This window comes from Lineus longissimus, chromosome 3 (assembly GCF_910592395.1).
Source record: "Lineus longissimus chromosome 3, tnLinLong1.2, whole genome shotgun sequence".
In the NCBI taxonomy this organism is placed as follows: Eukaryota; Metazoa; Nemertea; class Pilidiophora; order Heteronemertea; family Lineidae; genus Lineus; species Lineus longissimus.
The window spans coordinates 3,992,500-4,019,935 of NC_088310.1; the positions used below are offsets into that span (position 1 = coordinate 3,992,500).

At 40.1% G+C, this 27,436-nt stretch overlaps 1 protein-coding gene and 1 long non-coding RNA gene across 3 annotated transcripts; one reads left to right on the forward strand and one right to left on the reverse strand.

The window, feature by feature from the left end:
- The first annotated feature begins 1,713 nt into the window (after positions 1-1,713).
- Positions 1,714-26,242, forward strand: LOC135485422 (potassium voltage-gated channel subfamily H member 1-like). 2 transcript variants are annotated; one of them, XM_064767427.1, is made up of 10 exons: positions 1,714-2,326; positions 7,933-8,061; positions 9,519-9,545; positions 13,629-13,750; positions 15,583-15,978; positions 16,283-16,688; positions 17,106-17,305; positions 18,290-18,542; positions 18,906-19,102; positions 19,661-26,242. In XM_064767427.1, the coding sequence occupies exons 1-10, from the start codon at positions 2,197-2,199 to the stop codon at positions 20,966-20,968; spliced, it is 3,168 nt and encodes a 1,055-aa protein (XP_064623497.1). In that variant the 5' UTR covers positions 1,714-2,196; the 3' UTR covers positions 20,969-26,242. The 2 variants fall into 2 exon arrangements, with proteins under 2 accessions (XP_064623497.1, XP_064623498.1); XM_064767428.1 differs by lacking the exon at positions 9,519-9,545.
- On the reverse strand, positions 2,272-4,251 carry LOC135485424 (uncharacterized). The gene is made up of 3 exons (XR_010446565.1): positions 3,693-4,251; positions 2,953-3,084; positions 2,272-2,544 (listed from the first exon to the last, which is right to left on the reverse strand). It is a non-coding gene; the product is annotated as an uncharacterized LOC135485424 (long non-coding RNA).
- Positions 26,243-27,436: the final 1,194 nt, after the last annotated feature.

Genomic DNA, 27,436 nt, shown 5'->3' on the forward strand with positions numbered 1-27,436 from the left:
TTTCAAATGCCCCATTCACGTTCGTGGTCTCTTCGGCGGACTTTGGTGTAGTCCAATCAGAATCGCTCAATCCTGCTTTCAGGTATCCACACCTGTACATTGATGCGTTGCCAAGGCAGCCCTTGACGTCACCCGATTGCTACCCTGACCAGTGGTTGTCTAGGTGACCATAATACAACAGCCATATTGGCGAGTTCGCAGTACATATCAAGTATAACACAACGAGTGTAATTCCCAGTGTGTTTACCATCGTTAATCAACCACCTTGATATTGCCGTCATTGCAAACATAAATTTGTATCGCAAATATGAAATTTATAAAACCCAGACGTATAGCGTGATTCTTTATTTAGTGACGTACATGGTGCATCATGAGAATTGATGAATGTCACCAGTTCAGCACCAGGGGGTCGAATTGGACTTCGGCGACTTCGTGTGACTTTGATCTGACCTACATTGCTCCTGCCTATAGTCTCCTCCTCCTAACATGATAATACTACCAACCAGCTGCGCCAAAAAGTATATGATAACGTTACTGTTGCATGGTCCCGCCAACATTGACAGAATAGCATCCCGCGAAGATGACGTCACTGCAGCTGCTGCCCTCTATTTCCCCATCGCTGAATTACAGGCAATGTCGGACAAACATGCGGTTTCGTAATGGATTCAGGCTTTCTAACTAGGGCAGTTAGATTCAATCTGGCACATGTCCGAGTGTTGGAAATACTACATAATTAATTGTTCTGAATATTTCTCTCTCTAACTCTATGGTATCATTCATGCTAAAAACAATGCAGGGTCAAAGATAATTGACTTTGAAATAAGCTCAAATGCGTAGAAATAAGTGTCGATATCCGACTGTCACGTGACTAAAACGTCATCAAGATCTTATGCAAATGACCTTGTGAGCTATAAATAGTAACTTCGCGGAATGCTATTGGAGTGCCAGCAATAGTATAGAACTCTAAAACGGTGGGACTTCTATTGCTTTCAAACTCACAAGAACACCAGGGCACTTGTCGGCCCTGCTATATTTGACTCCCTTAAAACTGATAAAAGGGTTAGCCTGTCGACTTATCACCTCGCAATTTCATTTGACGTTGAATGGAGCCTTCAGATCGATCTAATAGATACGGAGAAGCCCAGTTTAACAGAAATTTAAGTAAATCGTTAAAAACAATCAAGGGACGATACTCTGCAATATTTTAAGGACCGCTGCAGAATGCCTTTGCAAGAAAGAGTACGACAGCGTTACATTGGCTAAGGTGTCTGAACACGCTCTTAATGAGTTGAGTTTAAAATTAAGTAAAAGTGACACCTCTCTTGAGGATCGTCACAACCTGGCTGCGGTCCGGTCAAAGAAATGAAAGTTGGATGACTTCAGGAAAACCAAGAACAGAACCTGCAGAACTCGAGCTGGTGATTAGCTCAACTAATTCTAAAGGAAAACGAAGGCCAATAATAGTTCTCAGGAGTACAATTACGGGGTCATGGCTTGTAATGAGTGGCATCACTACGTACCTATCGCCTTGTGTGTTGTCCTTCACATCACTGTAAGTTATTTCCGTAACAAGCACAATAAATAAATAAAAGGAACGCAAGTCGGAAAATTTGAAGATGAGCAAGTCACAATGTTCTTTTTCGTTTTCTTGACTTTTCTTGATACCGTATACATACATGTACATGTACACTCGTTAAGTTAATAGTTCTTGGGCTAAAAACCTATTCTCATCCAACACAAATATTCACCTTGTAGATATAGACCCCTTCAATGTTTATAAGACTCACCTTTTAGGGGCGCCTTTAGCATGATAGATGGTTCGAGAGACATTCAAGGCCCCGTGACGCATTTAATTTAAGGTGAAAGCGGTCATTGATATGGCAATAATAAACCGCGGCGTACTCAATATACTCAACGAGTCATGAACTTTTAACTCAGTTGAAACGTTACGCTACATTTCCCATCGGTGGTTTCCATATCCGAGGTATTCCGGGGTATTTTTCGGAGGTCAGTAGGTTTGAAATATCTGGCTTCGTTTTGGTCAGTGCTACAATCATTTCATGATTTGATTGTCACTTTCCTTTTATCTTTACAGATAGCTGCTTCGTCCTCTCCAATGCCCGCATCGTGGACTACCCAATCGTCTACTGCAATGATGGCTTCAGTAAGTTGTCGGGCTACAACCGCGCCGAGGTCATGCAGAAGAGTAGCACGTGTAGCTTCATGTACGGTGAGCTCTCAGACCAGGAGACGGTCACCAAGATCGAGGCTGCTTTCGAGAATCAAGAGCAAGAACAGTTGGAAATATTATTATACAAGAAAAACCGTAAGTACTTCTCCTAACCCTAACCTTAGTTCCTAAGGATGCCAGTTCAAGAATATATGTACAAGTTTATAGTTCGAGAGTTTTTCGTTTCACTCATTAGGTACCGGCGTTTTGTCTGTCATCTTTCCCCGTCACGGTGACATTCTTTATTTCTTCGCATACTCATTTCTATCGGTGGCCAATTAACAAAGACAAGATCCGATAGCATCACCGGTTACCTGGAGAGAAAAAAACACGGATCCGTATAATAGTCACAATGACGCTCAACCGGGAGGAATTCATCCGGATCCGGTCTTCTGCTCGTCCGTTGTTCGTGTAGCGAAACTAGTTTATACCAGTCAAAACGGGTTATGGACTCCAGTCCACCATAGAAAATATCTCTGGAAGCGTGCCATCAGGAACCTCGGCTTCGTATCATTTGCGTCACTCAAAATATGTGAATCCCATAGGTGAATCCCGGCGGGAGTCACCAGAATTATTCTTGTCATCTGGCATATCTGGGTCGGGAGTTTTTTCAATGACCTACTATATTCACTGGCCCAAATAAACATGAGCGATCTAGAAAAAGTGCCAGCTTTATGTAGGGGTTGCTCTCGTGCCAAATCTACAAACATGAAAAGTGTTACCCTGTCTCATCGAGTTTCCCTATCACTCTTCACCAGTCCCGTTTCACTTGTGACTTGAGTCTTGCGTTCTTGGCCGTACGGTTCCGTTCTGTGGATAGGGTAACATTTCTTGTTGGTTTCACTGCGTTTACCCTAAAAGCAAAGGGAGACGAACGAATAGAGTAGTTGTATTTGAAATTTTTTGACCGATTTTAATATTCATGCAAATTTCGATCATAGGATTTTACGTGGCGCCACCCTTTGATAGCCAAATGAATACTTTTCTTGGTGCTATGATTGGTGCTTTTCTTTTGATTACAGCGGCTAGAAGTTGAATTAAGAAATATGCACTCGCAGACTGAATAAGCCCAACCTCGCACTGCGGATAGGACGATAGGACGAAGCCTTCATAAAATCATCTGGCGGATAAAGTGGATAGTATATACATAAAGCCAAAAGCTGGCTGGCCCTTTTATGAGGGGTGACAGTATAAGAAACAAACTTTACTCATATGGAACAGGATTGGCCCAATCATCCACTGGCCCGTGAGGCCATAGGTGTAATGTAATGGTAGACGATGTCAGCCTCGATAGTCTACTGACAGCTAATGTCATCAGGGTGACCTCCTTCAGCCTTACTTATGAAACCCTCAGATTAAGGCTGCAACATTCAAAAAGCATTCCTTTGCTGAGAACAATTACAAAAGAGCCGTTCGTGTAATTTGCAAGTGTTTGAACGAAATATTTTGTTATCATGCTTACAATATTCTACTGGATCGTGTGGCTCAGGTTTCTTTCCTTCTTCCTGCAGACTTTGTTCTACATCCGAATGTTTTTATAGAAATCAGCGAACTTAAAATCAAAACGGAGCATTCGTAATGGCCATGTTCAGATGATCAAAGAATTCAACAGACGTGTGTGGAATTGGCTTGAGTCAACGCGTGATCCGAGATAGAAGGCTCTGTCCCAATGCGCGTTTTTCGAAACGGGCGTTGGTTTTGATATTGAAGCCATACATTCATTAGTCACTTGCCCTTCCGATTTATCTGCGGGGCTGCGACTCGTCTGGCCAAGCATTCCTCCTAACAGACCACTTGGTTTCGCATTTGCCTTTCTAAACCTGAGCCATTTAGGTCAGACTGTACCTGATCTGTAGCCCTTAAAAGGTTTATAAGGGCTAGGGAAAGTGTGACGAAGAAGCTGGTGATACAAATAGCACATGATCCGCCTCAGAACTCAGCCCAGGTAAGGTCAACTATCAGGTTAGTGAAAAACTGCATCAATCACTTTCTCAGTCACTGCGAATCCAAGTGGTCTGCTAATGCTATGTATGCAAGGAGATGCCAAGCATCTGCGCGGCATTCATAACAGAAGTCACAAGCTCCCCAAAGTTACCGAAGTCATTTCCCTCTGTCTGCAATTGTTCTCCTATGACTTGACCAACGAGTTCTCTCGGGTAACCCTGATTCAGGAGAAGTTTACACTGATCCGAGTCTAATCTTGACCTGATCTCTCTCGGCTCCACGTTCCTGATCCTCCGGCGGACGGGAGTTGGTCGCCGCTCTCTCGCAGGTGTCATTGCAGCCCTGGTCTCTTGCGCAACAAAACTATTGGTATTTTCAATTCGATGCCGACATTGCAGTGCTTCAAAATTCGGGTCATGAATTTCGTAGAACTCTAACGCACTTTTGATATAAGCTAGACTCTTTGAAGAGATCAGAAACTCACAACAGGGGCAAAACCTTGCATGTTCAATCCAAGGAGAATCGTGTCTTTCCCACTGACGTAAAGGAATACCGCAATGAAAACAGGCAGTTCTGTCTTCGTCCCCGATTGAGAAAAAACCCGCTTCGGCCATCTCACACTTATCAACCTTCCCTTCCCAATCCAAAAATGATTCCAGTCGCTGCCGATAGGTGGCGTACTCCTTATGCTTTGATTGACTGGAATCAAATTGAGTATTCTTATCCGAATACATAGATATGTCAATAATTTCACTGTCAACTACCGTTTAAGACCTGTCGAACAACACGTAGATTGACGAGTCAAAGCACAATGTTGTTGAACTGTCAGTCTATCTTACTGGGTACATATAAATCAACCACTGCAGTTGTTTTCGTTCACGTTGCGCGCAAACCATGACAAAACTCTTCAACATGTTACGAACTGGCAACCAGCCTGAAAATAATTGCATCATTTTGAATTTCAATGAAGCAATGATTTTAAGACCTGATTCCTTCATTACATGCTTTATCCAACTTCGGTGTTACTGAACCAAAAGGGCCAAAACTAACCGCGTTGCAAAGTTAATGTAAGCTTAAACTGTATTTAGTCTTGTAAAGAAACAATTATTATATTGAATACAAGGCTCAAGTCCACTTCCTGTGGCTATCGACTGTTAACTTGTGAAGATAGGCTTTAGTCACAAAAACAACTCTTGATATAGCCAAGAGAACGTTAGGACATGATAAACTTGCAAACAATAATTGACAACCAAGCACAGATCAGTAATAAATATTTAGACTAACTTACGATATATACCAGTCCTTTGTTCGGAACGGTGATTACACGATTTTCGAATCAAAGAATATAAATGTCAAAACCAGCAAACACTCGGCACTATCGGTGCTTGAAGGCAGAATGCGCAGTTTCGCTGATGCCTGGGCATTTGTATACAACAATAAACAATACAACGAGGTCGTGGAAATCTTGCACAGGCAGCTACGCAGTTACTTCGAAAGGGGAATCCAGTGGGGAATCACCTGGCCTCTAGACTAAACACTGCAATAGGCTACAATAAACCAGTTTTGAAATTAAATCGTTCTGTAAAAAATTTCGAATTGCCACAAAAAAGGCGTTCGTACTGTCTGTAAAAATATTTAACGATGTATATGTAAATATTAAGTAATGTTTACCGTAGTTGGTGAACATGTGCAATCAAAACCATATTTATTGCACTTAGTACTGAGAACACCTAAAACGCCTTCGAGATGAGAAACTATGTCATTCACTTCGTATGGTAGGGACAGCAGCTGCAGAATACATGCACATGAAAGCTGTATGTACATGATTGATATATTTGAGATCAGTGTCCTTGCCAACTTGTCGAAAATAACCTTAATAAATTTATTTTTACTCTTCCCTTTCCGTGCCATTCCCGCACTGCCAAATAAACGACCGCCAATACCAACTATGGAATAATAAAAAGGGGAACAAGCTAATAATGTTAATCTGCCATTACGACTCTAAAGGAAGGGCAGCATACGTCGGTGTTTTCAGAAACTTTGAATAAATTTCTTGATAAATTAGCCTTTCCCTTCCGTGTGTAGGGTTGAATTACATGTAACCGCCATTACCAGTAAATGATAGGTAAACAGATGGAAGAAGCTCATTTACGATGTAAAATGTCATTTATCTTCATTTTAACTGGATCATTTTAAGACAGATGTAGGTGTATGATTTTAGAAATATTCCCGAAAATAATCAGGATAACTTGGATATCAAATACCTGCACTTTCGTTCAGAAGTTGGAAAACAATCAACTTGAATTTTAAGAAATTTATGATGTGTATATGGGAACTGAATAATATTCAACAATGCCTTTGTGAAGACAGATACATGTACTTATGCAAAGACCATAAATACCAAGTTTCAGCGCATAACCTAACCCGGCACTTCGGCATTTACTTGGGTAATTCTCTTTTCCTGAGCCACCACTCAATTACCATATGAACACGAACGGCGTGGATCAAATTATGCCCTTTTCATCACCCTTAAATGTTTCTCATTCGTCGTCTATCATCTAGTGCTCTACATTGTAAAATAGATGCCAAGAGGAGGATATAAAGATATTGTGCTGATAAACTATTAATTCAATCTATTCGTCCCGTCCTTCCTTTATGTCCTTATTTCTAGCTCTCATCTGATGACGGGAAGCTTAATTTCCTTCTCGTAATTGTGAGGTACACTTACCGGCAGAATTATCCAAATTTCTCTTCGATATTAATAAGAACCGTTAACTCGACCTGTCGTTCGCACCTTGATTTCTCGCGTTATTGGACACACTTCAGAGTGAATGAAGAGCAACTAGGCCTAATAGTGCGCCTAAACCATCCGATCAAAACAAAATTATATCGCTCATGCATAACTAGTTTTGTTTGTCGTATTCGCAGTTAATGTGGCAAATTGAAGGGGTGGCGGGTTATTACATAATATGCTGTTACCCCTGCTGCCTGCCTGAACAACTGCAAAAGTAATCACCACGATTAGTTATGCATGAGCTAAATCGCGTATGAATAAGATAATTTTAATTTGTAAAATTGAGTGTAATTTTCCCGGATTTGAACTCCATACTCACGGTGAGGAAATTGTATTGAACGTGTCATCTCAACATATGCACCTGTAATGAGCATTACATATGAAACTATGTTATTTTCTTGATAGTTGGACTCATGACCCAAAAGTGTTGTTTATCATGATTTAACAAGTATTCTTGACGTCGCCAGTCATCGATGACACACTGCCATGATTTCCTCGAAGTCTTGTCCTACGTGTAGTTGTATAGGACGTTTTCGTTGAACACGAGTCGAGATTACGTGACACCTTACTTATTTTGCTTCGTATGAAAAATCATAAACAGCAGGCAAATATAACTCACAAATAAACGCACATGTATGTAGGGCGGACATAATATAGCTGTTGGGAACGCTCACCTGCGTATGATATTGTTTCATTTTGCATTTTTTGCAATCCTGTAGTTTTTGGCGTAAGAATAACCCCTTGAGGGAAAATATGCTGATTGTCCCCAAGGAGTGACTATTTACGATTAAGGCCATGGAAAGTAATGACCTCAGCTAACGAACTTACTCATCTTAGATGCCCTTTCACATGGTTGATTGATGCCATATCCTTCGATGCGGCGAACTAAATCTACATGTAATCATTTGAACAAGCTTCTATTACGCATCATAGATACTTGAAGTGTTCTGCTTTATCTTTTCAGGGACACCACTGTGGCTGTTACTCCATATAGCGCCAATCAAAAACGAAAAGGATGCCGTCGTCCTTTTCCTATGCACGTTCAAAGACATCACCGCACTGAAACAGCCAATCGAGGATGATGGTGGAAAGGGTACGTACAATGTCTCTCTGGGTCCTCCATTTAAGATCAAGCTCGCCTAACTAAAGTCACTATTTTGTACTTCTTTTTTTCGACTCGAATTCAGCGTGACTTGGGCTGGGTTGTTCAAAGTAGGTTAAGCCAAAAATAGGGTCTCGTTTGCATCCTACCCCGGCCCCCCGAACACCTCTGATTTAATTGTGATGTGCTAGCGGTTGTTGAAAACTGTTTTGGTCATGATATTTAGTGGCTTATCAATTGAAATTCATTGTACATGTATACATAAGTGTTAAACTACATGAAATGTGTCTCATCACTACTCGAACGGCCACAAAATGATACCCGTCCTCAAAGCTTTTATCAAAATGTCGCATGACTCATTCTTTGATACTAAAATATCTTTAGGAGGTGTGGTCACTATAAAAAAACAAAGCCCCAAAGGTTTGTAAAAATGAAATTGATATTCAAAATATAGATTACTCATGATCTATCTCATCTCATCTAGGATGTCCAAAAAGTAAAAAAAATACAACTCTTAAAATATTTTGAAATTCGACACCACATCGCTGAAAGTCTACGAACAAAAATTCTTGGTGTTTAGTCTAACATTATTTTTGGACACCCTGTACTATGTAGATACATTGGTACCAATTCACACGCTAAAATAGGACATCGACAAAAAGCGGGAATCTCGGAAAATGACTGAAAAAGTTCGAAATCAAAGAAAGGCTCGGAAATTAGAGAAATGATTTGACCTGTTAAACCTTTCTACGAATAATGTGAATGCTCACAACTTATTTTGAGTTCCAATAAAAACTTGTTCTATATTCATATATGTTATGTCCGAACTTTCACGACGATATTTCCGCGGTTTTCGTTCCTCTCTAAATGGTTTTAGCAAGCAAAGAGATGGTTGTCACTCATCGCTCATTTCTTTGCGTTCTCTATCGCGTGATAAGACACTCTTCACTATGTAGGGTATATAGGAGCTCTATGAACTATTAGATATAAACGTTTTTGCGCCTTCGAAAAAGCTCAATTTATTTTAGTCCGCAGGAATACAGATGTATGCACCCCTTAGAGGTTTTTTTACGAAATTAATTTTTTTAGAATTTGAAAACAAATATCTGAAGGGTGCCTTTTTGTTTTGCCCGAAAAAATATTAGAGGTTTTTTCAAAATCTCAGTAGCTTTCATTTCTGAGAGTGCTGGGATTATACTTTAGTTTCACCAATCTAAAACTATTTCCCAACTTGTTACGTCGACAAGGCCACGATGGAACATGGCGTCCTGGCCATCGGAAAACCAGGTGACACCAACACATTCTCTTTTCAAATTGAACATTTTGAATTTCACCAAATGACCATGTGCATATTACTTCCCATTTCTTGACTATTCAGAACTGGTCTTAGGTTGGTAATGCTGGAGTATTTCTGATTTTTAAACTTATTTCATTATTTGATTGTTTAGATAACGGACCCCAACCCGGTAATGCAGGTAAACATACACCCTAATTATCCTGGCCAGATTGTAGCTGTTAGTGGAATTATTGCAATGTTGTTGTGATTAATTCATAGTCAACGAAAAAAAACTGAATTTGACCACTAAATTGAGCAAAGGGGTTGCCGAATCAGGTATGTCATCGTGGTGGTTGACAACGAATGGCGTAGTAGAAATGTCCGGGAAATGAAGCAGATGATCAAACCTGTATTCCAGTCAGAGTGATTTAAAACAACTTGATGTTCAGAGGGAGCGTTACTGTCAGTTTGTGGGGAACAAAAACAAAAACTGTCATCATCACTCTCCTTTACCTTTTATTATCAAATGAATCAGCAATTTTCTCCAAAAAAAACACTGGAAGTCTAACATGTCAATGTGATTGGTTCAATTCTAAAAGCTGTGCAGGTGAAGCTGAATTGCGGTCTTTTGATTGGCCAACTCGAAAAGAAGTCTTAAAGTATCCTGGTTGAAGAAAGGGGTGCATCTATCCACATGGATACGAAACTGCTCAAAATTAGCGGACAAATTTGGTGTTATTTTTTCGTTGACTTATTAAACCTGTACTAGGGATCTGGCTCCATCCGCACGGTTTTGTCACTCACTCAATTCAATGCACGTAGAACTAACCGAAAAAACACACTTTCTTCTGTCCCATTTTACTGCGCTGTACGATCTATTGGCCTCGCTCGCTTTCTGCGAAGATACTAAAGAATGCATCACTTATGCAAGTCTCAAAAAGGTTTTAATTTCTGTTAGATATATACTGTGGGTGTTTTTGTAATGGAAACTATATGGTGTTCTTAAATAATATTTCTCTATATTCGAGTTATGTTTACGCCCTTTCCACTCGGCAAAATGATTTGAAAAAGATCACAGGTTTTTATGATCAAACAATAATTAATTAAAGCATAATTTCTGTTTCTTCACGAGGAACTTGGAAACAATTTACTGAGAGATATAGTCCCGCATTGTTGGAGCATCTTGCAGCTGAAAAAAAGGGTTTTTTGTGCAAAAATCCAATGTTCTTTTAATAGAATTGTTAGCGTGTGCGACTTTATGCGTTGTTAACACCAATGATCGTTCCCGATTCTTACTCAGTTACATCGGTCATAAGAGTGTGCTTTGTTGGGTAAATAAATTGCCAGGCAATTACAGGTACATTGAGATGTATTTAAACACAGATACTAGTAATATGGTATGTCGTCTTGGTGAAGTACATCGTTATGAACCGACCGATATTGGCTTAAAGACTAAAGAAATAGAATGTACTGGACAGGTATGAACCTTTCATATATTATGTTACATGTGACTGTGGCAATATTGTCCCCAAGCTTGCGTCAGTCTGATATATTTGCGCAAATTATTTCCAAGACACCACTTCCCTTAGTTTCGGATACCCCTTTTTTGAGGCACTTCACGTGCCGCCCCTGCCAACACCAAACACGCTTTTACACTCCATAAAATGGCACGCGAGTGACGCACATAACATATTTCACATTTCAGATATTAGAATTTTTCACGAGAAGAAACAGTATCCCTTAAATATTCAAATTTTGAAATAAAATTTGCATGTTAAATACATTTATACTAAATTTAAATATTGCCTTGATAAAATACTGAGTCGGATACTAAATGCAAGGCATGTGCAAGTGCACGTTTATCATGTACATGTATACATGAACGAATCTAACTATGCTAGTTTCTATCAACTCACTACTGCATGGTACAGTCGGACGGCATGACATGAAAATCCAAAATCACATTGAATGTTCATGTCCAAAATTATAGTACAAAGTGTCATGAAAAAGGGTACCATAATTCTGGTTACCAGCCATTCAATCTTTTTCAATGTTACGAAAATTTTATAGGGTTTTTCTTTCACATCTATAACAGATAAACTGTGACTCATGTCTGTTTCTCTTTTAACTTTCCTCGCCAAAGGTGGAGTCATCGGTTCGTTTAGTATTTTATTACGTCAGTTTGAAAGCTTCTTGTTGCGTGCAGTTCTATTCAAGCATTATCTATTGTGTATCTTGTAACACCTGTAGCCTGTTTTTAAATTATCTCCACTTGCGCAGTTGCGTTGATTAAGGGTTTGGCTTTCTTTTAACATCTATGCAGCCTTCTTGGAACAATCCACTGACAATGAACGACTATGATGCACGTGAAATTATTTATTATTCAGAGGTGTTTTAGCAATACTGCTCGTATGCTCCTGATACTCCTTCTGTACTGCTTTCCCGAAAACGTTTGAGATCTTACTCATGTTAAGACATTTGTGTTGATTCTTGCTACATGTAGAGGTCATACCAGAAATCGCTACTCAAGACTAACTGTAAGAACAGACCACAAATCGGCTATTTGAATTCTTCCTGAAGATTTGGCTCCCACCACCAAAAGCTTTATCAAGATTTTTAAAAATCATTACATCAAATGGAATTTTGCTAGATCATTCGAAGATTCCTCAGCTGAAAGCTTTACCTAGATCCAAAGACCCGTTACTTCAAATGAAGTCTTCCTGGGTCATACGAAGATGCCTCTAAGATTCGTTGGAAATCTCACAAAATGGTTACCTTATATATTTTAGTAAGTTTCTTCCAAAACGTACATACGCGCTTTCAGCCTGAGGTAGTCCGAGTTATAGTCATTTATAGCGTTCTCAAACATTATGGGTGTGCATGACGCGTTGACTTACATGTAGATCTTAGGTTGTGATAGTTGGTTTTAATATTTCGAGTGTGGAATTTTTTTTTCCGGGTGCTATTAGTTTTGAATTTTACAGGTCAAGTGATTTACCCTTCAACCCTCCCGCCCAAATGACCCTGTGCAGTGCATTATACCAGCCTTGTGCATGTTGTAGTAGTTTCATTACAAATATGCTGATACATCGGTCAGGAGTTTTTTTCAGGCTTGGGAAATGGCAGAATTTCTTTGATTGCTAAATTAGATATAAAGGGTGTTTCTAAAAACTTGGCCTAGTAGAAAATATCAATATTGAAGATCCACAAAAGACATCATTTAAAAACATTAGTGTCGTTTTTGTCGGATTTTTTGGTCAGTTCCCCTTTTAAAAAAAACACTGACTTTTTAAGCTTTTATTTTTAAAGCTTCTGTTCCCCATATGTGTGTTGAATTATAAAATAAAGACAATCGTATACCATATACCTACATGTAAGCATCTGGCGGCCAAGTTCTGAAAAACACCCTATACATTAGAAAAAAATAAAATCTACCATTCCTTATGATCCATCCTCCAAATGAGCTTATGTCAACTATTTGGTCAAAGTAGTTATTTGTTGGATGAAATATGGGCGAGTGAGCTCCTGGGAAGGGGAGATAGCCCCTGCCATTGTCTCTAATTCACGCCCTCAACAAAAAAACTTAGAATATATCTGGTGTTTTCCGAGGCTAGCTTTCCGCCAGTTTACATTGTTACACGTAAATGTTTTGTGTAACGTACACGTACATGTTTTGTGTAACACTGTATGGACTAGGGAAACTAGAGAAAGCTACATGTAACCCCAGAAAAAACTGGCCATTCCATTATGTTTTATTCCCTGTTCTATTCGCAATTCTCGTGGGCGTAAATGGAGACAGTTGCAAGGTTTAGTTCCCCTCACCCTGGAGCTCATTTTCACTCAGTTTAATATCTGGCTTAACAAATAATCCTTCCTTTTTTATCCTAAGTCCTGATCGGTGGTACAGTTCATAGATTAGTTTTGACATCTTCACTCTGTGGTATTTTCGAGCACAAATAATCCCCAATTGATAGTAATACAACCCCAATTTTTATTATTTATCTTTTTATACAATTGATGCAGTTACAATTTGTTCCTCCCTATTTTGCAATAAAAAATACTTATTACAAAGAAATACACAAACACACACGTACAAGAACACGTGAACATAATATTGGTATAAAGACATAACGCACTGAAAGTACAGAGTCGGCAGCACAGGATAAGATCCTCCCACTTGAGAGTTCAGTGTCATCAAATCCTCTTCTAATTCCTTTACCATAAAGAAATATTCTTCACCATTAACAAATGTATGATAATTATTGTGTCTCAAACGTTTCAGGGCTCAGTAAATTCGCGCGCTTGGCTCGGTCAGTTACCAGGAACCGCTCTGTGCTGCTACAGTTCTCGTCAAACGTGCCAAATACGAAGGTGGACAACACGAAGTTGTCACAGATTGCAAATGTAAGTACATGTACATGTCTCCATGAGATTTAGCGATTTTCAATGCACAATTCGTACACGTATGGCTGACAAAGTAACTAATCCGCAATGTTTTAACTTTGGATATTGGTACACCTGGTCCGCCGGAGAAGGCCAGAGAAGATCTGAATCTTTTAGCAGTGGCCTTAGTTGGGGAGGGTGACAAGAAATAAACAAGTTTTTATTTCTACCTGACCTAACGAACGTTTTCCGCGAAGTCAGCAAGGTACACCAGCCAGCTCGTCTGCTCCTGTCCATCTTTGCTTTTCGCAGACGACACCTAACCTGGCAACACAAACAGGTCGCTCTATGATGTTGCCTAGGGTTACAATAAATTCGGTCTCCTTAACATAGAAATAACATGAAGTTGCTTCCTTCCTCACTCTTTATCAGTCCGTGATATGGGTGACTGATTTCCTTATTCATATTTTATCGCCTTATTGAGAGGTATGAATATGTTGAGGCCTAAAGGTAGTTATGCGTGGACGACTAATTGGCCAAACGGGAAGGATGTTGGGTGAATACCCTTTAAGGTGTGTTTCTATGCTCTCAGTTGATTGACCAGTCCATCAGTATCCTGTTGGTGACATTAAGAACAGGTAGATGGTTTAATTGAGGACTGTGTGTGCTACTATTAATTACAGCTTGGTCGTCAACTAATTATCTTACCCACCTTCCTCTACTGGAAAGGGAAGTGATAATCTTAATCAAATTTGATATAGCTGCATCACGGATCCATGGGTGCATAATATGTAATTTTCAATGAAAACGAAGACAATGTCATTTTGGTTAGATTTAGAGATCAAACAAACGGTGTTGTAGTTCCAATATCCCAGAGTGCCCCGGTGAAAAATGACTTTCTTGTGCGCCATTATTCTCCTCGGCGAAGGTCACGTGAGGTACGTGGCAGCCTTCGTTGAGTTCCCTTTTGTTTGAGGTCAGGGTCATCGTGAGCTTCAGGAAACCTTCGTGTCGAAGTAACCACCTTATGCGCTCAGTTTGAAAAAAACTGTCTGTGCTCTTGCATTATCGACTTGACTGCATGATACCTATACATACTATGTCTGCTTCATTATGCTCTCGTCTAGAAAAGGTAATGATGTTATTATCGCCCCTAGAATGATCTATCGTCTCTCACAAATTCATTCTCCTTGCTGGTCAACGCACCTGAAGCAACCTTGCCGTGTTACCTGGGAAAATAAATTGGCCCCCAAGAGTATCAAATCTTGACTTGACTCGGCTTTGATCAAACTCCGCCAAGTAATAGGAGTGTGATGAGGTTGTCCTACTAGAATATGCTTTTATATGTCTGCCCTGGAGAATACACGTATAAACTGTGAGATGAAGAATGTATACTGCGCGGGATATCAGGTCATAGGGCCTACCGTCTTAAAACAAGATTATTATAGTGTTATTCAAACGTCCACGTAAAAGCATTTCTCATTCAATATTCTTTCTATAACATTCATTAACATTTGCATTTATTACAACTGACGAGTAACGACCCTTGCTTCCGCTTTGCTCCTCTCAAGACTTTGCCTAAGAGTCATTACAGAGAGCACAAGAAGTGGCAGAGAGTCCTTCTTTCTTTCCCGCACACCATGACCTTGCTTCCCTTTACGAATACTCTTCCATTTCCATTACTCTTTGCAATGACCATGCCTCGCTCTGCTTCATTATTAATTCCTCTTGCAACCTCCTCCCCAGATCGACCATAGCATCTTCTGTGTAAAGGTCAAGATCTCCAAATGGTACGGCTTCGCCGGCGAGAAGGTCTGCCGTATGATTCTTAATACCACGTCTCTCTCTTTCAGTTGATGAGTTTAAATTCTGAGATTCTTCCACAGTATCGTCTCGAGGCCCCCAAGACTCCGCCGCACATTATTCTCCATTATTGCGCCTTTAAGGCCGCTTGGGACTGGATGATCCTCGCCCTGACATTCTACACGGCCGTCATGGTCCCTTTAAACGTTGCATTCAAAAACAAAACTATGGATACCGTGCCATTAATTGTTATAGACAGTATTGTCGACGTGATCTTCTTCATTGATATCATCCTCAACTTCCATACCACTTTCGTGGGACCCGATGGAGAAGTGGTATCGGACCCGAAAGTGATCCGCATGAATTATTTGAAGAGCTGGTTTGTGATTGATCTCCTGTCGTGCCTCCCATATGACGTCTTCAATGCTTTTCAACACTTGAATGAAGTAAGTGTTTCCGTCCAGCAGTTTGTCATTAGTTCTCTATACGAAAGTTAGCTTTTCCGGCTGTAAAGAGTTATGACTGAGATAAAGATGGTGAACGTATGGTGCTCCGATACGGTGAGGATTCTCCTTTTTCAGTTGAACTGAAATCATTTTCAGTTGAACTGAAACTTAAATTAGGTCATTGTTACCGGAATTGTTACTGCACCTGGATTATTAATTCGCCCTCCTCGACTCTAAAGTTTAAATGCATTATGAATAAATCAGCATGTCAAACTTTAATCTACCTCTTTAATCTTACTTTTAGGGCATCAGTAGCCTGTTCAGTGCACTGAAAGTCGTACGCCTCCTTCGGTTGGGGAGAGTCGTGCGAAAGCTTGACCACTACCTGGAGTACGTGGCTGCTGTACTTGTCCTTCTAATCTGCCTCTTCGTCCTGGTTGCTCACTGGTTCGCCTGTATCTGGTACACGATCGGCCACTCAGATATATACGATAAAAAGGTCAGGTATGGCTGGCTGCAAGTCCTCGCGAATGACACTATGACACATTTGAACACATCAGACAACGAGGAGACTGGCATCTCTAAAGGCATGGCGTATGTGACGGCAATGTACTTCACCCTGTCGTGTATGACCAGTGTAGGGTTTGGCAACGTGGCGGCAAACACTGAAGGCGAGAAGGTCTTCACTATCGTTCTGATGATCGTCGGATGTGAGTTCACCATGATGTTTTTGTTATTTCGTCGTTACTTAACGTATTCACCGTGGCTGGGAGTAGGCCTATTTTCTATATAGGAATCGTATTGATAGTAAGCTTCAAGAAATTATGCATCAAATGCATAAATACCGTAAAAGATGGCGACCAGAGCCCTGAAATCAGCGAAGAGACCCTGCATCCTTGTTTTAACGTTGTTTAGTTTTTCCGTTTCTGAGTATTTCCCGTCTTTAGGGAGTGCTGGGAGATTGATTAACACGTTTTTCTGTGTTTCCCTTTATTGAAAAAGTAATGGTGTCATAATTGACAATTTTATATGGACACACCGAAATATTGGAACAAACCATAGATGTTACACCATCGTACCAACAGAAAAGTTCTTTTCTTCTGATTTGTTCTTTCATTCAATTTCAGCTCTGTTGTATGCCACTATTTTTGGTAACGTAGCGACAATCTTCCAACAGCTTTACTCCACTACGGCGAGATATCACGAGATGTTAAACAATGTTCGAGATTTTATGAAGTTACATGACGTGCCCAAGTCGTTGAGCGAACGAGTGATGGATTATATTGTGTCGACGTGGGCCATTACAAAAGGCATCGATACTTCAAAGGTGAAATTTAAAATATTGACCAATGTTAACCTATTGGCATAAGTTTAAGTCGTTGATTTGTCAACGATCAGGAGAAAATAACACTGAGTCATCTTACTCCAAAGAGCCAGCAATACTTACCCTTATGGCGGTCAGCGCCGTCTAGCGACAGCTGTTGTTTTGCTGGTTCGCCTATATGTTTCTGAGCAATCGTACCCAATATATCAAACCATCACATCATGGCTAAATTATTGAAAAATGAACACTTTAACTCGTCCTCCAATCACCAAGAGAACCAAGTAGATTAGGAAGAACCACTTTTAGCACCCTTTAATTCAATAACCGAACTGAAGGTTATCAATTATGTATATCATAGCCATGCATGAAATGGCCTGGACTGCGGTCCATACTCGGGTCAATGTTTGAAAGTCGCATCTCACAAGGGTGATTTGCATGCCTAAATGATTCAACGAAGTCAGTAAAGTAGCCAACTGGGGCATTGATTTCCTTGCGTACGGTGTTGGTAAAATGAGAGCTAGTTCGTTAGTTGTTTTCTTTAGTTAATTTTTTTATCTCAAGGATGCAATGAGCGCTACTGCTATTAGTTCAAGCAAGCTCTGAGAAAAGAACCACATGTCACTGTCTCATTCATAATCCTGTTTCACGAGTGCGTTTCTAACGAACGCCAAGGTTATGTACATGTACGCCAGCATTTTGATTACCCCTCTCCATTATCAAAGAAAAGCCAACATTGAGGAACATGCAGGATGTGTATCGCATGCAGTATCAAAGAACATGGTAAAAATTGATAGTACGTTGATTAAAAATCGGTAGATCTCTTTCTGGCAATGAGCATATCTCTCTTCTTTTGTGCCAATTTGGTCGACCTTTCCGAGACCTTTTGGACACAGGGGTTGGGGCATGCCAGTTGCCCGTTTATAATGAACATATGAACAGAGGCGTCTTTATTTTCTCTTTTAAACATATTTTCCTTTTACAATTCAGGTCCTACATTATTGTCCAAAGGACATGAAGGCAGATATATGTGTCCATCTCAATCGTAAAGTGTTTAACGAGCATCCCGCATTCCGTCTAGCCAGCGATGGCTGTTTGCGCTCCTTAGCCATGCACTTCAGTATGAGCCACAGCGCGCCCGGTGACCTGCTGTTCCACCAGGGAGAGAGTCTGGACTCCCTCTGCTTCATCGTGTCAGGGTCACTGGAAGTTATACAAGATGATGAGGTGGTGGCCATTTTAAGTAAGTTTATCATCATCATCATCACCAACATCACCATCAACATCACCATCATAACCTAGGCATTGTGACCCTGGTCAGTGCCACACGTAATGCCTTTTATGACGGACTTAGTTTAGGTACAGTACTGTACTGTACTGTCTGTACTTATCCTTCAAGATCTGTTACAGGTGATCGGCAGGCGAAAAACTGCAAAATCGAGCTATTCACGTATACGTAAGTGCTAGTGTGGCTTCGGAATCGAAGTGCATGAATTTTCATCCCTGATTTCTGTGGATGAACTATCATATATAGAAGTTCCGCGGCTGCAATATGAAATTGACTCTTCACAGCATCTCTTGAACTTGTAAAATCTCAAAATTCCAGGTAAAGGCGATGTCTTCGGTGATAACTTTTGGAAGGAACAATCGATTGGTCAGTCCACAGCCAATGTGAGAGCGTTGACGTACTGTGATCTTCACATCATTAAGCGAGACCGCCTCTTAGAAGTGCTTGACTTCTACCATGCTTTTGCCAACTCATTCGCCAGGAACCTTGTACTTACCTACAACCTCAGACACCGGGTGAGTAACTCAAAGACTTGCACCCACTGGTCAAAAGTAAGACTTTCTCCTTGTCGTGCAAGATATACAAGCTTGTCTGACCTGACCTGACGCAGTTTACCTGCTGCATGCTGATCGACCAAACTGTATTCTTGTCATCATCTGAGAAAGACGTTTGGTTGAAGTGAGGTACCGTATATGTACTTACAGAGGAAATACGAATGTTCTATGTTAAGGGATGTTTCCTTTCACCAATGTAGAGCTGGAACAGTGGTTTTCCACTAAAAAAGCTCAAGCATAAATTTGAAACCAACTTGAAAATCCCACCGCCTCTGAAGTCTAACCTGGCAATGACAGAAAATGGCGTGGGCCAAATCGATTTCATCAAAAAATTAAACAGTCACATAGGTAGATTTTATTGTGTCATGTTGAGGCGTTTTGAAATTCAATCGTTCTTTTTCTGTGGCCTGGTTGACGCCCTGGGTGCTAAAATTTCAACCCGAGGCCGGATATTATGACATGCGTATATGTCAAATCAATTTTAGATGAATAAATATAAACCAATCCGTTTATTTCCAGCTTATTTTCCGGAAGGTCGCCGATGTCAAAAGAGAAAAAGAGCTTGCTGAAAAACGCAAAAATGACCCACCATTGGATTTGTCAAGTGATCACCCGGTTAGGAAACTCATATCGAAATTTCGAAAAATAAGTGACGCTAAAGTGTTACAGGGGGGCGGTGATTCTGGTGGGGGTAGCACCCATGACGTTGAGAAGGGGGAACACACCCCGAACAATGCTCATCCGAATAACATTGAGGAACGTCCTCGGAGTGCCACGCGTGTGATAAACGTGACAGAGAATGCGACGAATGCGGCGCCGCCTAAACCTGCAGCTAGTAAATGGGGGAGATTCCTCGGTGGCGGGGGCGGGGGCGCGGCTGGGGGTGGAGGAGGGAAAAATACCAACGAGACCCAGGGGAAGCCGGAGATTGCTGCAAAGCCTGATTTAGGCACCCCGCGACCGCCCCCGAAACCACTGTCAAAGTGGGGCAGAGTGATGGGCAATAATCGTCAAGAGACGATACAAGAATCGACCGAGGAGGACGAACCGAAGTCGAATTTACGTAAGGCGAATTCCTCGGATAGTGGTATTACGCAAAGTGACCAGAAGTTGGATCAAATGGAGGATGTACATTTACACAATCGGAATATCGATCCGTCCAAGAGAGGAGAGAGTGGAAACTCAGGAAGCAGTGGAAGTTCCACCATATCAAACGCCGACCGCGATCAGTTGTTAACATCATTGGTTGATATCAAGTTAGAAATAAAAGAGGAGATTGAAGTCCTTAACCACAAAATGACGCGGATTGATGAACAAATTGGTGATATCTTAAAACTATTTTCACCGTCGTCGTCGCCGTACTCTTCACACGCATCTAACGCCTCGACCACCAGCTCGCGGGGCTGCTCGACCAGCAGCAGCTCCGACAGCAACAGCAGCGTCACTTCGCCGAAAACCTCACAACCGTCATCTCCGCATAGGACAAACTTAGAAACAATGCCACACACGAGCATAGGTCCAAGGACCACTACTTTACCGAGAACGAGTCAAAACAGTGATTCTGCTCCACCTAAAGCACCGACGCAAGCTTCTTCCAGTAGACAGGGGCCCACTGGGTCCCAAACCTCACTTAAAGACACGGACTTAGCTAGGCCTATGGGCTCAGACTCCTCAGGGAGGAACACCCCATCTCCCACCGGTAGTTCCGGTTCCGGTGTTAGATTTAAGGGCGGTAGGTCTAAACGGCAGGTTCGGCCCGTGGATGTTGAGGCTGCGAAAGACGATGACACAGTGCCTGTGAAGGATCGAGATTTAGATATATTATAACAGATTTGGATACATTGTTACAGATTGGAAATATATGTGATATATTAAAAATACATTGGATATATATGTTTGTCACTCAGTTACTGTCTTCGTATGAAAGAACTTAAACATGACCTCATTGATTTCTGATATCGTGGCATTTATAGATCTATTCATATCAACGATTCATGCTTTCTATGTGACCACAATGGTGAACTCTCATACGCAAGTGGTAACTTTAGAAGATAATTGTTAACATCAACAATTCATAAGAACATAATGTTTGGTAGTAATATTCGGCTAATTATTAATTCCGCTAAACGTCTGTGAGGGTTCACCTAGGAGGGACTTTGAACATTGTAAGGATATCATGCGAAATCTGTTTCCCTTTTTTCATTAATTTATGTGCTTTGTTCAGAGTTGTTACTACGCGATGCCTTTTTCAACAAAAAACAGCCGCGACAGATGCATCATCAAAACGTACATGTAAAGCATATCCCGGCGCTGTGACTTTGGTATCTTTGAGGTTTTTTTATATAAGAATATCTTCTCAATGCTGATGCTTTTTAGTAAAACTATGATTATTTGGTTTTGAGGCGAAGCACTATAATAAACAATGGTTATGCCCTTGACAAGTGTGAAAATGTCAGTTTGATATATAGCAGCATGCAGTTAAAATTGAAATTGTCTGTGATAATTTTAAATAGTATTGAAAATATTCCGAAACATTGCCCGGTGTGTCCTGTAAGAGTAATATTAATGTTCTCGGACATGTTTCTGACTCTCCTCTGATACTGCATCGAATATCAGATAGTTCGAAATATTTAATAGCGGCATTGGGAATACCTACGCTGGAATACTTTTGAATACTCTGGAATCTCCAGACTCTCAATCAACAAGCGTTTATCATGCACCCCAATGAGCGGTAATCACCAGACATTATTTATTAGACCTTACCCCGCGACCGGATAGTGTTTATCTTCCTCTCCACGAAACGGAAAATGGGTGTCGGTGGTTGCCATGGTGATAGGAGTTCTGTTGATCAGCGTTTTTGCTTCTCCATCAATGTATACGTAATTAGTACTTAGGCAGCCTTAATTAACTATCAGTAATTCTCATTGCATGAGGGAGTGAAATCGGGTACAAGAAAAACGTTCAAGAACGGCGGTCACTTTTACTGATTAGTCGAGGCCAAGCATTTGGCACGACTGATATGTTTTAGCAGGGATTGCAGCATGAGCTAGCAGTTATAGTTTTAATAAGAAAAATGGTATCACAAGCTACTTGACACTGCTTTAGGGTTGATCCTCTGTTGTGACATTAACAGCATATTTGAAGCGCTTTGATAATGCCAACAGGGGAGCCGCCATGTTGTCGTTTTAGGACGATTTTCTTTTGATGTGATTGCGAGAAGGTGTTGGTTATCCATTACGTGTATTTGCCCTAGCCAGTTGATGCCTATTGACCCCCATGAAAGCTGTTTTACGGGGTGAAAGTTATCAAGATTTGCCCTTATAACCCTTTGATAAAACCGGGAAGCAATGGGGATTAAGGCCTATGTGTGAGCAGGCTTTGTTTAAGGACAATAGACCGTGTATTGGGTCAGGCCTGAATTCTTTTTATTGTAAGGTAAGGGCCCAATAACGTAATGGTCAAATTTTTGTCTCAACAGATCTGCTGCTAACAAAAGGTACGCCGTTAGCCTAGCAGCTGCAAAAACAACTTTGGTCGCCACTTTATTGCAACCCTGTCGAAAATGTCGTCGTCGACACTGTTGGAAACACAATCTAGATTAAATTATTTATATTTTTAACTTGGCGATATGAGAATATTAAACATGACATTTCATTGCATCATCATCACCATAATTTATCAAAAAAACTTAATTCGAATGAATATAATTTTTTACTCCTTTCATGTTTTTGTCTTTCTTATATCACCGTGATGATTTTTATGCACATTTTTCAATTGTAAACAAATCTGCCACAGAGTGTACTTTTCTGACATCGGAATGGAAAAGACCGTTGTAATGACATGTCCTTACTATAAAGCCAGAGATTGTCTGTCTTACGTGATTTTGCTGCAATATTATGACCATTGCTTTCAGTTCGGAAATGAACATGAAGGGTAAGACCTTGTTTGCAAATGTCATATATTTCATGAATTTCGTAAGAGCCTACAAGTAATTGGCATGAAGTTAGGTAAGGCGTTTTATGCCCTCAGGTATTCAGTCACCTCAGCTTGGGAAGACATAATGCTGGATAGCTAACTGGCCATCCAGGGTAAAGTCATTTTTGCATGTGCTGACGTGGCCGATCAATGAAATCCCTTTAGATGGCGTTGCGTTGACATTATTCATCCGATTTTGATCTCTGATATTTTCATATTTTCAATTCTATATATGTGAGTGTGCGTCTGTATTTTTATAGAAATCTTGTTGATTTCAAGTTACACGTTTTTAACCCGTTGACTTGACTGTACAAAGACACTTCTGACCTGATATGTAAAATATGATATCTCTATCGCATTTTTATCATGAACATAGACTTGACTATAGTTCATGCTTCAATCAATGGAGAAAAGGGGCCGGAGTTCGCAGTCAAATTTCGGTTTTTAAAACAGCATGCAGTAGTGCTCGGAAAACAAAACATGCCCTTTTTAGGAATGGTTTGTTCTTCTATCTCGGATCTCAAAAGCTTTGTGGAATAAACTGTGATATTGGGCATTACAAAAGCAGTGGTTTAATGTTGTAGGCTATGATTGTTATTTGTTCTGTAGGGCAGCCATCTTTGATGTTCAAAACAAGAAGGTAACATTTGGAATTTGGAGATTGTTTCAATGACTCCCCATCCTTTACTCCATCAACCACCAATTAGGGCCTTATTGCTTTATTATTGTTGTTGTAAACACTGCAAATGTAGGTCAAACGAATACTATAAACATGCATATTTCGGAGCGTTTATCTTTTTAACTAAAAATTAATCGACGTAAAATCTTCTCGAACTTTAGCGCTGCGAACATTTGCTGGTTTACTGTAGCACGTTGGGTTTTCAAACCATTCCACGACACACGCTATGCACCATACGCGTTATGTTGTAACGAGCATGCCACGGGAGGAAGACGAGTTGCTGTCTGATAACCCCAGAAAATTTTCACAGTCAATACTATATGTATAATTTGATATATAAAATGTACGGTTACTACATGTTTACTGCCATTTTCACCATCACTGTGTCTGTCAAACCGTAAAGGAGATATACAGTATTTCAACAACATTTTAACATAAGCTCTCTGAAAAAAAAAAATTTAATATGCTCTCCAACAAGTTTAACTTCCATGCTATCTTACGCCAAAAAGTGGTCGGAGGTTCTTGATACGTCTTCTTCCCGTGGGTCGCTCTTAATTTTTTCAATATTTTTTATAATCTGTGATTAAAATTCCATCCACTCTTTTATGTACACCATATATGCACTAACATTTTAAATGTTATCCACCGTCAACTCGCATGTCTTCTCTACAGACACGTGTATGTACTAATGTTGCTCTGCTCCTGTAATGCATATTTTGAGGTGAGTGAATATTTACCTCTTCGGGCCAAAATGTGGCCAACCCTGTATAGTATTTGGGTACTTTAGGTTGGGTAGTTCCCTTTCTGCTCGCTTCCTTAATAAATATAGTTGTTTTTTCTCTCCAACGAATGCGTATTCCATTTGAACATGTCACATTCTCGGTTAGTCTCTTAAATCCTCATTTAGAACCGAGATGTCGCATCTTCAAGTAACCAGCGAGATCAAGGTCTACATTGTATGATCAAATCCTGAGAATGTACCTGCACCTTGATTCTAGGTCGGATTAGCAGAGTATTTATGACCAAGTTTAAGAGCAACCTCTCATTACGTGTACACGCTAGAATTTAGCAAGAGATTCTGTTTACCTTGATGTGGAATTAATCGGTTTTGTTATACATTCCAATGTATAAAATAAACTGAATAGTCTCATTCCCTTGTATCTCTCGATACCTACATTACAAGAGTTTACATTTCTGTGCCACTGTAAATACATTTTTGATGTTTTTGAAAGTATTTTAACACACTTTTCCTACATGTGCACCTGCCATACATTTCAATCGCAGCAGCAGCCACGCGGTATCGGCGGCCATGCGCTCAAATGACTTTTAATATCTATCTGTATCCTTGTTCTTAAAAATCACTCACGACTTTGTTATTATTCTTTACGTACATGTACATTTTAATACGATTATGCCCGTTAAAAACACGATATCGAGTACTTTTCTCTTGTTATCTCAAAAACGAAGTCCCGCACTTTTTCATCAACATTGAGTGTATAATGCTGGTAGAAAAAAACTCTGAGAAAAAAAATATCCGATGGAATATTTTGTGTTAACATGAGTTTTTGTAATTAGGCAATGATATTTCTTGATGTCAACAATCTTTGCGCCAGCCAACCTCTATTAGCCCATAAGGCCAGTTGTCCTGGTTATCCTTTTATCGAGTTTCGATTTTTCCAGAAAGTTGGTGTGTTCTTTCTAATAGCTAAAATTGCCATCAACGTGGTTTCATATGCCGATTCAATGAAAAGATGTGTAAAGTTGCATTTATCTAACATAGTCTACCTGTCCTATACCTACCCACCGTAATTCCAGGAAGCTCTCGACTATTAAGTGGGATGGGACAATCTGTATGTTATCTTATGTAGCATACAACAAATGTATTGCACACATTGGCAAATTTCTATAAGTGAATGTACAGTACATTCAACATTTCTATAAGTAAATGTATTGTACATTACATTTAACATTTCTATGTGTAAATGTACTGAACATTGTAGCATGTAAATGTTCTGTACATACATTCAACAAATGTAATGTATAGAGGTTCTTCACGTGACGTCCCGACGTGACATTTTGGCGGCCACCTGCCAATGCATTTCCTTTACGCTGAGACCACGTGTGACAGCCAATATGGCTGTGCAAATCAATTGGCAACGTCATCATGTGACGTCAGTGAAGAACCTCTATACATTGCAAAATTTCTATAGGTAAATGTACAATGCATGCAACATTTCTATGTGTAAATGTACTGTACATTTAGCATTCAGTGTGTATGTGTACTGAACACTTCAACATGTAAATGTACTGTACATTGCAGCGTTTAGTGTATGTTTTATCACTTTACTTAAACTATAGTAGGCAAATGTACGCCGTGTACCCTTCTGCTACATTCTTTTACCCTCATGAAGCTGTAACTTGTACAGATTGTGCTCAATTATGTACAAATGTACACAATAAATCATTTTTCATTATAACGTCTTCTGTCTCATTTTCATTCAAGAATTAGTTTTTGGTCGGTTGACAGTCGTATCAAGACTTTTTTTTTGAACGTGTTCGGAATTTAGTTTTTAAGTATATATTCACAAGCATTGTAAGAACATGTCAATATGTTCGATTTTAACAGAACTTTCTTAGTGGCTTTCCTTTAATTCCTTACCTTCCTGAGGAGAAAGGTCAAAAGCTACCATTTCAAACGATCTACCTGGCAAATGACTTCTTTACTGCTGTTTGGACCAATCAATGCCAAGAGTATGATGCATGCAGAAAGCTGGCCGTTAGGTGATGTTTACTTGTTTGAAGGAAGCTTTTTATGCCATTAGAATATGTAATGGTAGGCTGTGATCGATAACATTAATGTAATGATACGTCTTCAGGAATTTATTGGTTTCTTATAAAATTCCTCGCCTAATTTCTCAAGAGGATTTGCAAGGGGATCAGTTTTCTTGAGTTAATTAATATTAAGGTGGAGAAAGACTTGCTGCAAATGGGCTCGTTAAAGGCCTTCTTGTGGTCGGCCTTTCTGTACATTACTGGAAGTATCATCATTTATCAGGCCCTATTTATATCACCAAACGTCATTGCCATCTCGTGCTTCATAGTTTTAGTAATCAAAAAAGTGGCAAATATAACCACTGAACGGTTAGGAATTAGATTAACTACTGCTAATTTGCTGATAATAACCGTGGTAGTTATATTTTTTGGAGAATCGTTGGCATGTACGATATTATTTTGAAAGCAACTTGTGGGCCATTTGGCAAATATTTGTCCTCTTTATGTGACATGATGTACGACCGTAAAATGTGTCGAGTCTCAGTGTATTTGGTAACTGATCGTTCAATTCAGTTCAAATACTGCGATGGACAGATTTAGAACAGTTGACAATGCATTCAACGTCCCAGGCCGAAATATCATTATCATACTCATTCACGCCCCCAAATCTATGTTTAGTATTGTGCGGGTCGGAGTAGGCCTAGGAATGGCCCGAAAGAGCACTTTAATGTATGAAGCACTGGCATAACCACCATAGGCCTTGTCTGAGAATTGCAGGCGACAAGGCAGTGTGTTTCATTTTCGACTATCTGTGACTTTGGAAGAGTCGACCCCCTTCGAGGACAATTCTCGTGTTGGGCGAAGTCCTT